The sequence below is a fragment of the Gallus gallus genome, chromosome 2, assembly GCF_016699485.2.
Source record: "Gallus gallus isolate bGalGal1 chromosome 2, bGalGal1.mat.broiler.GRCg7b, whole genome shotgun sequence".
Classification (NCBI taxonomy): Eukaryota; Metazoa; Chordata; class Aves; order Galliformes; family Phasianidae; genus Gallus; species Gallus gallus.
The window spans coordinates 30,673,371-30,689,578 of record NC_052533.1 but is presented as its reverse complement, the minus strand read 5'-3'; the positions used below and the strand labels follow the sequence as shown (position 1 = coordinate 30,689,578).

Here is a 16,208-nt window from a genome sequence, read left to right as displayed (position 1 = left end):
GTTGCACCCTGTTTCCTCCAGTTTAGGATCTTTCCATCTGGGCTTATGTTATCATTTGCAGGCCTTTCACATCTCTGAAATGCTGCAAGCAGTGCTTCTGAGCTGAATTCACCATCTATTTGATATAGGCAATGACGTGGTGCTAAGCCAACTGGAAATGTTGCTTTCAAAAGCCCACAAACAAACAAACCAAAACTTGAGAAACAAAATCAAAGACTTATACACAACATGTATAGATGACCAGAATCACAGAATCATTTGAGTTGGAAGGGACCCTTGAAGGTCATCTAGTCCAACTCCCCTGCAACGATCAGACATCTACAGCTCAGCCAGCCCCTTTAAGTATATGACATACCCACAGTAAGTTAGAAATAACTAAGATTTAAGACGTAATTGGGATCCCACTGACAAGGTGAAAGGGAACTGAAAACTCGAAAGTCTGCAGTAAGCTATTAAGCCAAAATGGGACTCCTAGCAACTCTCAGAGAGATTAACAGCTTGGTTTTGAAGTTGGAAGATGACTTTCCAAAACAGAGCATGTTGCAGGGAGAGGTGCCAGCATCCTGCTGTGTGTGCCTGCAGCCGTGGTGCTTGGCTGTCACCTGCCCTTGTGTGAGGGGGTGAGGGGGTGTTACGGGGAACAGCCTGCTCGCTTGCTTTCTGAAGGGATGGAAAGAAGACAGCTGACTCTTTCTCTGAATGGGTAGGAAAGCATTGCCTCCTTCTCCGCTCCAGCAGGACCCACTATCTGGGGAAGAGGAAGCAAAGTATGGCTGGTTGTACAATGGGTGGTGTTGTACGATGGGTGCTGTTGCTTTGAAAAAGTTTGCTTTCTTTTGAATTTCTCCTGCCAGGTCAGAACAGGTACTCCAAAAGGGCTGCTGCAAGCAGCTGGCTCAGGATCACAGTCTGTCATCTGGCCCCTACACCCCTATGCATCCCAGTTCTTCTCCCGCACTGTCCATCTGCACTCAGTGCAGGTGAAAACCAAAGTGGTACCCACTGTTAGTTGTGACCGAGTCAGGAACTCACGATATTTGCAGTCCAAAATAAGTATTTATTATGTTTTGCAACAAACTCTCTGATTCCGTGTAATTCTTTTTGTAATCATCCACTGAAAAACTGATATTAAGTACATACAGGCATGAAATGGCTTGTATTGTTTTCAAAGGATTTCTTTTGATTGTGTTAGCTGAAAGAAAAACAAACATCTCCCCCCCCCCCCCCCCCCCAAAAAAAATCAGACACTCTCAGGCCCTGCATCTGTTAAGCTTCAGTAGATTTGCTTAGCTCTCCAGAGTCCATCCTGTATTGATTTAAACATACACGGTCCTATATTTATATGAAGTGTTTTGAAAGTGAGAGAACAAAACTCTGTTTGGGCCTGACTCTAGGAGGTATATCCAAACCCAGACTTCCAAGTAGAAGCACTGTAGAGCATATGTCCTTGATTTTGGTGTATGTTCCACCAAATTAAGTGTTTCAGCCTTCTGGAGAACTGGAATTTCCAGTGCGCCTGCAGATGGAACTGAAATTCCTTTTGTGCTACTGCTGATGTCAGCGAGGGGCTGGAAATCTGTAGTTATCTGGGACCAAGCCTGCTGAGCCTGATGCAGGCCAGCTCTCCCAGTGACCTGCTCTAGATTCAGCAAGAGTTCGCTGAAATCAAGGTACTTTGAGAACAACATTTTGTGTACAACATACTGGCTTTGTTTTTCTTATTTATTTATTTTTTTTTCAAATGAAACTCTATTTTGTCAAATACTTCATGGCCAGACCTGGTTTTGGTCTCTTCTCCTCTTCTCCTGTAAGGAAAAAGGACAGGGATCACGTTCATTTACCAAGCTAAATCTTCTATGACTTAACAGCAACAACAACAGCAACATCGATATAAGATTCAATTCTAGACAATTCCTATCGTGATCTTCCAAAGAATTGAGATGATCCGAACTAGAAATAGACCTAACTGCTACCTACTCCATTTCTGTGATCACTATTTGTCCAAATTATATTATCAAGCAGCCAATTATTTTTAAATGTTCTGCAGAGCACATTCCCTTCTCTTTAGATGCTGCTCACAAGGTACACGTACCTTGCCTGGCTTAAAAAACAAATGAAACAAATTCTGAGCATTGGCATAATTTTCTCCTTTGTTAACATAATCAAATTACTTCTGCTTATACCCCAGTCTGTCACATTAAGACATGCTTTACTGAGTTACCTTATTGTTATTTGCACTGTAGCAGTGTCTAAAGACTCAGCCAAAGACCATGGGCCTTTCGTAAATCCTACACACGAAGGATCCATTATTCTTTTAGGTGCAGATACATCTCTCTTCATAATTGCATCCTGAGCTGTGACAGAGTGGCTGCCAGGCAACACAGCTGTCAAAAACACATTGCAGGGCAGTTGGAGAGCACAAGTCGAAGGAAATAATAGAAATGTTTGGGACACGAGGCATTGCACAGAACAGCTCTTCGTGTTCCTCGTAACTGATTGTGCAGCACAGCCTCAGCTAAAACATGCTTATGGCATAATCTCACGAGGCTTGCGGTGTCTAAGGAACACATCATCCAAGTTAGGTCTGACACTGAAGAGTACACTCCTGCCCTGTTTCTGTCTTTTATATCAGCAATAGGTCTCGTGTGATGGGCCATAGCAGGCAGGTAAAATGGCTGAAAATGCTTTACAGTTACCTTTCAGAGGGATTAGTTCCCTGCTTTGGCTCACGCTATGGCCAGTGCCCGTTGGTACAAGCAGGAAGGAGGTGGCAGCAGCATGTGGCTGCACAGACCCTGCCCTTCCAGCAGGACCTGGCTCAGTGCTTTGCACTGCTCGCAAAGTCGCACGCACGGGATGCAACAGAGCTCTTTAATGACAGATGGCTGCTGAAAGGAGTACTTCTGCTTTCCCTCACTCGCAGGTTGCTGCTTGCCTCGATCCTGCAGCTGTGTGGTCACAAGGTGGATCAATTCAGCTCTGGCCAATGGAAAACTCATTATTTTCTGAAGTGTAATTTTTCCAGCGGATTGACCAGCTGGTTGGAGTCAGATGGGTACCAGGTTCAGCAGAGAACACGCTCACGGGTCACGCAGGCAGGATCATCTTTTTGCAACAGCCTGCTGTCAGGTCTGTGAAGGTGAAAAGGAGGGATGCCTTTGGTTGATTGATTGATTAGATGAGAGGTAATGGCCTCAGGTTGCACCAGGGGAGGTTGAGGTTGGATATCAGGAATTTTTTTATCCCCTGAAGGAGTGGTGATGCACTGGCATAGGCTGCCCAGGGAAGTGGTGGGTTCATCATTCCCAGAGGTGATCAAGAACTGTGTAGATGTGGCACTGACGGACATTGCTTAGTGAGCATGGTGGGGATGGGTCGCATGGTTGGACTGGATAATCTTAGAGGTCTTTTCCAACAGTAATGATTCTATGATTCCATAATTCTAAGAAAGTCCAGACTACTTCTGCTGTATCCATGCAACACACAACCCAGTGTCACACTGATTTTGGAAGGAGCCATTCTGTGCCTCCATCTGCCACCTCCCTTCCAGTATGGGTACCTCTGAGATCCCAGCTGAGTTGGTTTAGGAAGAGCTAGTGAAGAAAAAATATTTCTATTTCTATTCCTATCCTATCCTATCCTATCCTATCCTATCCTATCCTATCCTATCCTATCCTATCCTATCCTATCCTATCCTATCCTATCCTATCCTATCCTATCCTATCCTATCCTATCCCATCCCATCCCATCCCATCCCATCCCATCCCATCCCATCCCATCCCATCCCTTTTTGCTGGTGAAGCCAGCTCCCTGTGGGTTGGTCTACTGGTGGAGCTGGTCCCTGAGACTTGGACCTCATGGTTGGGACAGGGGGACAGCTTTCCACAATCTGTCTGTGAAACTGGCTTGACTACAGTGTCACTTACTGAGACATTTAGGACCTGGCGAATCCAGCCTGGAGGAGCAGGTCAGCCTTATTTGTGGCTGTGTGGCAGATGATGTATGTAAGGAGAACCCCATCTTACATTCGTGTCTCTGAACCTCACAAGTTCCTTTCCGCACAAGTTCCTTTGGACTGGAGCCCAGCAGAAAGGAAGGAAACACCTGTGCCACTGAGGTGGTCGATACAGACCCCAGAGGTGAAATAAAGCCCCCGGAGTGCAAGGTCCCGTGTTCCAGATAAGTGCCTTGGGCAGAAGAATGCTTCTTTTCTCTCTATACAAGCAGCAAATCAGTCGGTTTCTGGCATCGAGGGCTCCCTGCCCAGCTCCTCTCGGAAGGACCGGGACGCCTGGGAGCCGGCCGTGCACCTGAGACGAGCCGCCCGGCTCCTCCGGCAGCGCGCTGAACCCGGGACACGGCGGTGCAGAGCCTCGCAGCCCTCTCTCCGACCCCCGGCAGCCTCCAGCCGCAGCCGGCCCCGAACGCAAAGGAGTTAACCGGACTTTCTGCCGCTTCCCGCCCGCGCCTCCTCCGCCCTGCCATTACCTGCGCACCGCCGCTGCCGGAGCGGCGGCGCGGGGCGGGGGCAGCTCGGCGGCGGGCGGGCGAGGTGGCGGGCGGCGGGGCTTCCTGCGCCTGCCGGGGCCGCCCGCCCGGCGGGGCCGCGGTGCGCGGGGGCCGTGGGTGGGCGCGGGGCCGGGGCGCCGCGGGGGGAAGGCGGGCGGAGCGGGCGGGCGTGCGCGCGCGGCGGAGCGCGGCCGGGATGCGGCATGGCTGTGGGCTCCGTGAAGATGCCGCCGCCGTGTGAGGGCGCGGAGCTGGCCCGCAGCTGGAGCCCCGGCGGCGGAGCCCACGAGCCGCCGCCGGTGCAGCTGCGGCAGAAGCTGCGGGAGCTGCCGGCGCTGCTGCGGAGCGGGCTGACGCTGCGGAGGAAGAGCGCGGCCGCCGCCGGGCAGCGGGTGAGTGCGCGGGCAGCCCGCGGGCAGCGGCCGCCGCGGCGGGCATCGGGCGGGCGGGGCGGTGCCCGGAGCGGGGCAGCGGGGAGGCGGGCGGCCCCCGGGGGGAGGTGCCCGCGGGGCGACCCTCGGCGAGCATCGAGCGGCGCTGTGGGTGGGCGCCGGCCGTGCCCCGGGCTCCGCGCTCGGCGCTCCTCGCCCTCTCCGCGGGCACGCTTGGGGACGTGGGCCGGAGCCGTGAAGTTCAGCGCGGCCTCGAGCTCTTGAAGCCGGAGCGAGCGGCTTCGTGGTGCCGTCCGCGTCTCCGACGGGAGAGTGAGAGGCTGTGGGGCGGGGAACGCTGCCGGGATCCCTGGTGTGACGCTCTGGGCTTGGGGATGGCTCACGGCACGGCCTCAGTGGACCGGCTCGGTGGGTGCAGCGCCCTGGCGATGCGCGGCGTGGCCTCCACATGTAGGAGCCGCCGCGAGAACCTCTCGCTCCTGCTTGGAGCCGTACGTGAGGGGCATTGCTGTCAGGTCCCAGAAGATTCACTGACAGGCCAAACCTGGCCTCAGCCCTGCCATCCCACAGCCAGAATGAAGGGGCTGGCTTCATCCGTGCAGGGAATGGGGTGAACTGCCGTGTGGCTGCGATGTGCTGACCCACACCTCTGTGCTCAATGTCCATCTGTGCCCAGATCGGTGTTGTGGTGCTCTACCCATGTGAATACACACACGAGGGTGGTGTTGTGCAATATAGCAGGGTGAATTTCAAGTGAAACTTCCTGCTTTCTTGTTGGAAGATAGACATGTGAGGAAGGTAAATAGGGTTGAGATAGCACACGATTATGGCAGAATGGCTATTTGTGAGTAAGGTTTTGATTGAGAGCCCTGTTTGAGAGTAAGGTTCTTTCTGAAGTGAGTCTAACACGCAGAATGAAGACTGGTCTGTGTGGAGGTTACCGATGATTTTTATTGCTCAGGTTAAATTGTTAGTGGTTAAATCCACCTGGCAGCTGCCCATCCAAGGCAGGGCTAAGAGGATTTAGTCAATTTTCAATGGCCAAGCCTCCTCTGCCCTAGCAGAATGTTTACGACACGTATCCATCTTCTGGTGGAGATGAGACATCTTCTGGATTCTGAAATTACTTTGATTTATTCCAGCTCTAAAGCACACTGCAGGAGCAGAGGGCCGAGCCGCCCGTGAGGAGGCAAGGAACATCTCAGGGCAGCTGTCTGGCTCGTTTGGAGTACGTCTAAACACAGTTTTGGTGTAGATGATTCACGGCACTTCAGCGACGTGCTGTGCTAAGCAGGCTCAGGTCCATCATCGTGGTTCAGATAAGTGCCTTCACTCATTAAGGGCATCTTCATTGCTACCAAAAGCACTTAATAAGTGTGAAAAGGGTAGATGTGGCTCAATGGGCTTGGTGGCGATCAGCTGACGGCTGGGCGAGGTGATCCTAGAGGTCTTTTCCAACCCTAATGATTCTGTGATTCTACTATGAGCATTTACTCTGTAAATATTTGGAGTAGGCGGGTTCACACCCTGGTGAGAAGGCAGGGTGGCTCCTGGGTCACACAGTTCCTTGATCGTCCTTGCTGAAGCCTTGCTCCTATCTTGCCTCCAGAGGCTCTGCCCATATGAGCAGATGTGCCGTGTTTTGCAGAGAAAAAGATTCAGTGCTGTTGTCATCTGTGGTCCTGCCTCATGGTGGTACCCTGTGGTTTGTCTTGCAGAGTTCTTCTTCACCTGTCCACCCAGGCGGGGAGATGGCTGGGGGCCAACCCAGCAGCTGTAGGGCCAGTGGGCAATGCTGCGTGGAGATGCCATGCAGGACTTCCTGGCCAGTGACTCAGGGCTATGTGAGGAGGGGACTGCCTGCCCTGCCACCTCCTGGTCTGCAGGGCTCTGCCTTTCCCCAGGATCCAGCCGAAATTCCCGCAGGTGTCCGCTGAAGTGTCCCGGGATATACTTTTAAACCTGACTATCGCATTGAAAAAGCCTTCAAATAAGGCTGGGGAAAGGTTGGTTAAAACAAATATGAAATAAAGATCTCTCAATTCCAGCTCAGCGATGTATTTCAGGTGAATCCAAATTCAACGTTTGGTGCCATTTGCTTATGAAATCGCCATTTCCCCCTCCTCTAAAATTTCAGTCTGACCTTAGCCTCCAGTGACTTTTTCTTTGTGCTTTTCTGTTTGTTCAAAGGCCGAGCTGGGAGCTTTATTTGCCCAGCTGGTTTCACCAGGAATGTTGCTCACGGAGGTGTGCTGTTTTCAAGTGCTGACCAGCTGAAATTCCAGTTTGTTTAATTTCCTAGAAAAAATATGATGACCCCTGAGCAGGGGGTCTGCCTCTGGTGCTGACTCGCTGAGGGACCGCCTGCGGTGCAGTTTGCTTCCTCATCTATAAAACAAGGATAATCTGTATGCACGCGTGCTTGGAGGGTATGGATAATAAAATATAATGGAAGTGTTAAGGGTGCTATAATTATTTTAAGGATGCACTTCACTGCATGCTGTTTGAATACTTCCTATGGGGTAGGGGGTAGGAAAGCATGGGGTAGTATATGAAAAATGGAATAAATTTTGCAAACCAGTGTGGGCTGGAATGCATTTTTTTACATCAGTCTGGGCTTTCACCCTTGACATCAGGCTGTTTGACAACGGCCTGTTTCTCTCCATTCACTGAACCCAAAATCAGGATACCAGTGGGCATTTTGGCTTTCTGTGTAAGGACACAGCTGATTTTAGTACACATGAAGAGATGCAAAAGCACCTTGTAGGAAGGCTGCAGCAACCGCCCTGCTTGCACTTTTCTGTTTGGTGAGCCCAGGTAAATAGCAATACACGGCAGTACTCCCATTGTTTAGATAAAGCTCCATTCCCTCTGCTGGGAAGCCCAATGCTTTTTTAGAGCTCCTGAACTTTGAACTGGATGTTGGCGTTGTCCCTGACGGTGGATTTCCTTCTGTTTGGTCTAAGGGCAGGTCTAGCACAGATGGCTGCGGTGGCTGCAGAGGTTTGGCTGCAGTGAGTTGAGGGACGGATGGGCTCTATTCCTCTTCCTCTGCTTGGTGCTTTGTTCCTGCCAGATAAAACAGCAGAAAATGATCCAGCCTTTTGCTGTGCTGGTTCTATTCTTTTTTTGTGTGTGTGTGTTTTTTTGGTTTCTTTTTTGCCTCTAGGAGGGTGGGTGGATTTAGCTTGGCTCCTTGATGGGGCCCGTAAGCGTGTCACAGCCCACTAGGGCTCATGCAGGAGCAGAGAGGGGATGCATTTCGTTGGCTCACTGCGCCTTGTGCAGCTGTTCCCCTTACGCGTGCTTTCTCACAACCTTTGCAGAGTAGGAGCCTTCAGTTTGCTTCCTTGAAGCTTGTGTTAGGTATACAGTCAGTAGACATGAGTATTTAAGCTATTAACTGGTTTTGCTATCCTCTCTGGCTACAGTGTTAGCTATTTGTGAGGATAGTTGTTGCTCTTTGTCACAATAGTGCTGTTGGAAAATGTTTTGTGTATCACAGAGCTGCTGGGACACTCTGTCACTCTGATGTTGCTGACCTGTATGAATCTTCACCATGGGCCAGGCCTTTTGCCTTGCTTGATGAGATACCATGACTGTCTTCTCTTCTGAGATTCTGTAAGGACTGCTGTGAGGTTCCCAGTGGTCTTCAGCTGGGCAAATGTTCTCAGATGCTCTTACACCAAGAGAACCTTTCTCTGGGTGATAACTCCTGTGCGTGAATCAGCATGTTAACTGACGGTAAGGTTGCAGGTTGAAAATAGATCAAGGAGTTAGGATATGAAGGCTGGGAGTTTACATGAGTTCAGAGGAGACTGGGGAAATTCATGGAAGGGAAATTTATTGAACATAGATAATCCTCATCAGGCTTGGAAAGTTCCCAAGCTGAAAATAATTGGAGGGTTGGAGGGTATTAGAGAGATCTGTCATATATTCTGGCACTGGCAGCTGTTGTGCTATTGCAGAGAACTCTTCTTTGGCAGGGAGAAAAGTCAAATTCTATGCAATCTGTTTTAATTAAATGAAGCATCCGAACCCCTCTTAGCCTACATTTTGGTAAACTTTTATCCATCTCTCATAAGAAGCTTTCAGTTGCTTACCTCATTCAAGTTACTTTCCTCGAATCAGTTCATGCCAGGATTGGAGAAGCCATAGTGTTGTAAATGAGGTTTCTCCAGGACACTAGAAATTCCCTGTTGGAAATACTCAGAATTTCCCATACTTCTTTTCATGGCTACAATATATTGGTGGTTCATAGATACCTTTTGATTGAACCAAGCATACAGGTCTGCCTCATACTCAGTTAATGTTCCACCCACAGCTGACATTTACAGCAGTCCATATTCTTCATTGAAGCTCCTCATCTTGTCATTGCTGGAGTGACCTTGTATCTCAGGCTGCTGCTTTGCATCCTTCTCCTTATATTCCAGTCCTCAGAGTCACCTCATCTTCTAGTATGCCATTCTGTTTACATGTCTTTCAATGACGTCTCCTGTTTTACATCGTCGACACGTTTCACTAGCACATTTATTCTTGTTTGATGGGTGTTAATGAGAAGGGTAGAAAAAAAAATAGGAGAACAATTACTCTGGTACCTACATTTGTATATGCTATAGAGGATTTACCTTTGGAGTTTTTCCTGCATTAAAAAGACGTGGTGTTGTCATGCGTGCACACTGTACTGATTGAAATCAGGGCACAGGAAGACTGGATTGGCTCAGTGAATCGAAAGTTTTACTGTCACAGCTATTATCGAAGTGGGCTGATTGATATTGGTGACATTTTACTTTAAAGCCTGCCATTGGGGTTCTACTTAGTAAGTTAATACCCTGATCATTTTGGCAGTTATTATGGGACTAAAAATAGGTTCGGTAAGTAGTCTTGAATTTTTCCCATTGTAATCAGGCTTATTATGTATTCCTGCTAAATGTATTTGATTAAGATAATTGTCTTTAACAGTATCCTTTAGCTTGTCAGGGCTGTGACTGGTGACACATGAAATGTTGAGTAATGAGTAAAATAGCTCAGCGACAGTGACCATGGTAGCTGACGGGGAATTGCAGTGTCTCTTGTGTTTTTTTGCATAATAATTTGTTTCATAGTCAGTGTTCAGTGAATTACTAAGTTGAGAATACTTCTTAATTAGCCCATGTGTTACGACACCTAAGGAATTACGCCTGCGTTTGATTAACTACAGCTGAATGAGACCTAAGGCAAACCCACCCCTTTGCCCATTCAAGTGACTCAGGAAGCTCTGCAGAACCCCCAGTCGTTGTTGTGCCTGAGGCTGGGGTTAGTCTGCTTGCCAAGTGGTGCCCACTGCCTGTGGCTACTCTAGTACTGTAGGAGCAGCTGGCAGTGCCTGGGCTGGCATCTCCACTGCTTTCTGGTGCCCATGGGTAGGTGCAGGTGCCGCTGTCTGTGCACAGGGAAGAGGTGCCATCGTGTGGCTTCCGTTCATGGGAGACGCACAACATTTCTTCATGTTGCAGAAAATGCATGAGCTTGCTCCAGGCTATAGGGTAGGTTCTGAGTTTCCTTTTTTTTCTTTTGTTTTGGCTGGAGCATATCCTGGTAAGTCCCTCTGTCATCCATAATCGACTGCTAGAAAACACGGCCTTACCTTTAACCCCTGTGCCTTGTTCCAAACTGAGCTCAAGCTGAAAACACCTTGAGTAGATTTTACTCATTTTTTAAGGGCTTGAAGTGCTCCTTTTTGTGTATTTCTGTGTTAAGAATAGAATCATCAGAGACTGATTAAAATATGAGTCAGTCAGTCCTGCATGTTTTTGTATTTCTGGCTTAACAAGGCTATCCCTACTTTCACTTTTGGTTCTGCTCCTGTTTCTGTAGGACGTGGCCATGGGTGGGATGCTGCAGTGTGTGGCTTGGAAATCCATCAAGGAATCTATGTATTAAATAAGATCAGCTCCACTGAAGTTAAAAGTATTTAAATACTTGCAAATGTATGCACCTTGAGGAGAAGGCTTGATTTACTTGTGAGCTGATGGCGTTTCCTTAGTCAGAACTGAACAATTCACTTTGCAGAGTGGTATTCTTTAATTTCCTCGGTTGCAAACCTGCATTATTGGTTAATTCACACTAGATTTCCCAGATGCTGAGATGAATGAACAAGCACTGCGCTGTACAATTATGACAAACCGTGTTAAGGTTTGTATTCAACTGCTGTTAGTCGTATAGTCCCAGTGGTTTGAATGCCGTTCTGTACCGAGAGGAAATAACAAAACAAGCTGTGCATTTTTATGCTAATGAAAATGTTGAAAATAAGAGGTGATAGCTTTTTAAAAGGAAAAAAAAAAATAGGAAAGCAGAATATGGCATCTTTTTAACATAACTCACAGAAAACCACTGCAATAGGACAGATGTTTTACCCTTAATATATAATTAAAGTAATATTTCACATACTGGAAAGGAAGTTGCTCGTTATTTATGGCAACTGTGGGCCTTAGACTTAAGATTCAGTGTCTTTAAGGTGGCTTATGTTTTCCTTTTGTGTTCATTGCAGGTTTCTCTGGGAGAACTAGGTTTAAACCTGGCCACTAAAAGGTGGAATATTTACCTCTGCAGAGTTATTGCACCTGCCAGCCCAGTAAGTGGATAGACATTGCCTATGGGGCTGTATCTGAAATGCTCAAGTCCATCCATGGCTTCTGACCCAGCCTGAGGTGGTGTGGCAGCCAAGTATGAGACAATGGGTTCAGACCATGGACTTTTGGTCTGGCTCAGCTGAATATCTTAAGATCTTGGAGATGTCCCTCCACATCTGTGTGTTGGGTCCCTGGGACGACAGACTCTGTGGGTCTGTTCACATGGCAGTCTCCTGGTGGCGTGAGACATCTTGATCCTGACAAATTAGAGGGCTGGGCAGACACCAACCACATGAAGTTTAACAAGAGCAAGTGCTGAATTCTGCACCTGGGACAGGCAACCCTGCTTGTACATAAAGACTGGGGGATGAGAGACAGGAGGGCAGCCCCACATGAAGAGATCTGGGTATTCTGCCTGATGGCAAGTGGAACATGAGCCAGCAGTGTGCCATGGCAGCCCAAAGGGCCAGCTGTAACCTGGGGTGCCCCAGAACTGGCACTGCCACCAGTGAGGGGGGGTTGTCCCACTCTGCTCTGCGCTGTGCGGCCTCACCTCCAGCACTGGGTGCAGTTTGGGTGCCACAACATAGGAAGGACATAAAACTATTAAAGAGTGTCTAAAAGGGGGCTATGGAGGTGGTGAAAGGTCTGGAGGGCCAGATGTATGAAGAGGGGCTCATACATCATAGGGGTTTGCATTCATGTTTGGATAATGAACCTTAGCACTGGTCAATGCTCAGTTTGGAGCTGCAGTACAGCACAGAAAACAGGATGCCTTGTAACCTTGGGCAGTGTGAGAGTGCCCTGCTCTGTAGCCCCCGTGCTAGCTTAGGTAGGACACTCACAGCATTGCTCCGCTGAAGGCGGCTGGCTGCAATTCTTTGTGGACAAATTCAGGAACCTCTGTTTCCCCGAGTCTTGCATGTCTCTTAGGGCCCGCATGTATGGATCAATTTCAATGGAGTATTTCATGTTTTCAGTATTGGCTGCATAAATATTATATATGTGATGCCTTTTGATTTAAACTTTTCCATTGCAGCTGTGTTTTTGCCAAGAGTTTAAGGATAAAAATGAAGTAACCGAGGCTCTCATGTTAAAAGCCATGGGGGCAGGTTCTGAATATTTTCCTCTTTAAGCTCCCAGTGTAAAGGGCAGTGCCTATTCATAATTGTCACAGTATCTTTTGTCTCAGTTAACTTATGGTTTGACTTGGGTTAGCCTGACCTTCAAGATGATCTATTTACGGCTATTGTGTTAAGCTAGGGTCAATTATTAATATTACATTTCTACAGTATAATTTTTGTTTTGATGAATTACTCTTCACAAGGTGTTGTCCTGGAAAGAAGACAGCTGACTAACCTATTAAAAGTCAGTATAGTTTCTGTAGTGTGAAAGTATTCTGCTACCTTAGAAAACCCTTCAGTCTATATAAATACGTCCCAGTAGAGCTGTATTCACAGCTCTAGAGGAGAGGCTGTCCTTTTTGAGAGTGCACTTTGACTTCTTTTGATCAAAGGGAGCTGCCTTTCTATCCTTGCTCCCTGAACCTCATACCAAAGCCCATACTTCATTGAGAGGCATGGACTGGAGAAGTAAGAAAACAAATATTTTAGAGGGCCAGTGGTCTTGTTGCTTCATTATAGAATCAGTTCTGTCTATGTGTGCTCTTCATCTGCTGGTAGCTCTTCCTGCTGCTGGTCCTTCTAAGCATCTTTGCAGGTTGCTTGTCATCACTGGGACCATGGAACAAGCAGCACCAAGGAGAAAGGTGGTGGTTTCCTGCAAAGATGCCACTGCCCAAGATGGACATGGCAAACCAGGCCCTTGCAGTGGATGGATTACAGTCTGCAGATTGGTCCTGGGGAGCAGTCAACCCGTGGAAGTACTGCATTTTTTGAATTAAAAACAAACAGCAGAAAGTTGAGGCTCACAAGTGGTCTGGACCTCAATAATTTATTATGTATCTTTGTGGGAGGATAGGGAGGGAGAGCAGGTGGTTGAGTTTTACTTGTTTATTTTTTTTTAAGATGATAAGCATTTAATTGTGGTTTTCTGGCCAAGTTCTGGCTCAGATAATTACTAAATGATTCTAAAACACTTTGTGATTTCAGTTGGCTGTGCTAATCGCTTACTGTCACGGACTGCTACTATATGCTGTTAAGCAGATGCTCCGTTTCATCCCATAGGTGAATGCACTTCACTGATGCATAAATTGATTTTTTTTAAATATGGAAAGTAGGGGAGAAAAACAATGTGCATGCATGGCTGGCTATGCAACTTGCGGAGCTGTTGTTTGTGTGCTGGCTCACTGAAGGAATGAGCTGGAGAAATCTGTTAGATCTGATCTGGATCCTTGCTCATGCACAGCCTGGTGTTCTATTGCAGTAAGCCATTTCTGGATCGCCTGAAGCCCTTGTCAGTGACAGCAAATCTGGGGAGTGCGGGTTGCCAGTCTTTGCTGAATCTGTCCTCTGGGATGAACCGGGGTTCACAGTGTTTGTGAAGGAAGGCCAAGTGCATGGGAGATGCCAGTTGGAAGTGAACAAAAGCAGAATCCAGCGGTTAGCTGCCGAAGTATAAAGGTGTGGGCACAGCATACCCCATGCTTCCCAGTACGTTTCAGCTAGATCCTGCTAGGTGTGTTAAAGAAACTTAGAAAACGTTAAGTAGAAATTGACTTCTGTTCACAGGGAATGAAACAATCAGGTCCAGAAATGGGACTTGGATACTTTGAAAAACTTACAGCATACATACCTTCATAAAGGTTTCTGTCATCTTGAAGAGTTTTTACAGGTGATGAAAAGACCCATTCTCTTTCTAACTCGGTATCCATGGAGTGGGTAGAGCTGGTCAGCCTGTTAGAGCACAGTCATTTGTAAACATTATCCTTGACAGCAATTGCTGCAACAAAATATATAAAATACACAAATAATAGTGGCAGTTAAATGAGTACATCTATTTATATTTTTATTATTGCATTCAAGGATGTGAAGAAAAACATTCAGCAGATATTTAATTTCTTATTTTATCTCATTAAACAGCGCGCAAACAAATGAGTTTCAGATTTGTTTTACTAAAGCTATTTATCTCATTATGCCTTTTACTGCATTTGAATGAATGGCTGCAAATCAATAGGTCTCTCAGGTTGCCAGGACATGCATTAGGACTGGTGAGCCTCCAAACTCAATAGCAGCAGTGTGATGCTCTTGTTTTTTTTCTTTTCATTGAGATATCTGTTCTCAGTTAATACAATGTGTGAATAAACTGAGAATTTATCTGAAATCCTGCTTAAAAAGTCCCCATGAGTTGATTATTTGCAATTCAGTGTGGCAATGGATATTTACATTATACTGATAGAAGTTTTATGTAAAAAACAAAACAAAACAAAAAAAACCCCACATATATATATTTCGAAGGAAGCTAGTGTGGATAGGAAACACTGTTGTGGATCAAGATGTTGGTTCATCTAGTTATATGTCCACAAATTTTAAGGTTAATTTAACAGATAACGATAACTGCAAATAAAAGCTTCTTGCTCTCTCAAGAATAACTGATAACATTGGGCAAATGCTATATGGTCTGCCTTATACATGGTCTTTTTCTAGGTTCAAATAGCTGGACATGCCTTATATTCTGATACTTAGAGGTAGTTACAGCTGTCCATGCTGCTCATACAGAAATCCAGCCTTTAAATGAACCTGTCTGGTATTTTGGCTTCAGGCTTATGTCGAAACTCATCGTTACGGAGCTTGTATGACGTTTGATACTGACATTACAGTGGAAGGAACATTGTTTTGTTTTCCTGTGTTTATGCAAACATTTATTTTTGATCAGTTTCAAATATTCCACCTTTCATTTAAGTGACCGTTTTGTTCATTTATTCCTATCAGGCAGGAAACTCCTGTCTTCTGTACAGTCTGTTCTTAGGTATTCTTTTGTCCCAGTCTCTCTAGATCACTCCTTCCATCTGAAGAAAGTCACTTTTTCAGGGCTGTTTTTGTTACCTGGTGTATTGGAAATGCTGGGTCACAGCTTGAACCAGTGACTGAGCACCTGGTAGGAAGGCAGAGCCAACCCAGGGGAGCTCAGGTGCAAACAATGCACCGGAGTGATGGGAAGGTCTGGAGCCAGGATCCACCCCTTCCCAGACCTCATTTAAGGGTTGGCGATGGAGGTGAGGGTATCTCATCTGGAGATCCCTGCCTATGTGAGGACCTTACAGCCCTTCTGAAGGTAAACAGCTTCTTTATTTCAGTGCTCACTGCTGTTGTGTTTCAGTGGATCCTCACTTGCTGCAGCCTGGGGTCTTGCTGCTCTGCTGCCACTGTTGCACTTTCCATTGTGTTACACCTAGTTTTGAACTTCGTCTGCTTTGGCAGTGTCCCTTTAAGCTCATAATAGCTTGTGCTGAATGTAATCAAGATGGGACTATGCTACTGAGTTCTACGCATCATGCAATTTCCTCTCTCTCTCCATTGTATGCTTTTCATCCAAACCGTTTGCTATCTTTTTAGAGCTTTTGGTGGCATAGATTAGTCTTTGCAGATCTTTAGGTTTTTCCCAGGTGTTCACACTGCTTTCTGTATGTTAAGAGAGCTGATTTTAAACCAGGTTAGATGTCAGCGTACTGTTGCTTCTGCTGGTCATTGCTTTGTATTTGATGTTGAAGATAATTTAACATGGAGCTATCCATGCA

General features: G+C 46.9%; 2 protein-coding genes across 3 annotated transcripts in view; one reads left to right on the top strand and one right to left on the bottom strand.

Annotated features, from left to right (window-relative positions):
- Window positions 1-1,232: 1,232 nt before the first annotated feature.
- Window positions 1,233-4,714, bottom strand: LOC121110113 (CASP-like protein 4A2). The gene is made up of 3 exons (XM_046937468.1): window positions 4,489-4,714; window positions 2,222-2,384; window positions 1,233-1,805 (listed from the first exon to the last, which is right to left on the bottom strand). The coding sequence occupies exons 1-3, from the start codon at window positions 4,712-4,714 to the stop codon at window positions 1,727-1,729; spliced, it is 468 nt and encodes a 155-aa protein (XP_046793424.1). The 3' UTR covers window positions 1,233-1,726.
- Window positions 4,683-16,208, top strand: part of RAPGEF5 (Rap guanine nucleotide exchange factor 5) — a 151,361-nt gene continuing 139,835 nt past the window's right edge. For both annotated transcript variants that reach the window (XM_015281856.4, XM_015281855.4), the window contains exon 1: window positions 4,683-4,901. In XM_015281856.4, coding sequence (XP_015137342.1) covers window positions 4,713-4,901 — 189 coding nt within the window. In that variant the 5' untranslated portion in view covers window positions 4,683-4,712. The remainder of the gene's footprint in view (window positions 4,902-16,208) is intronic.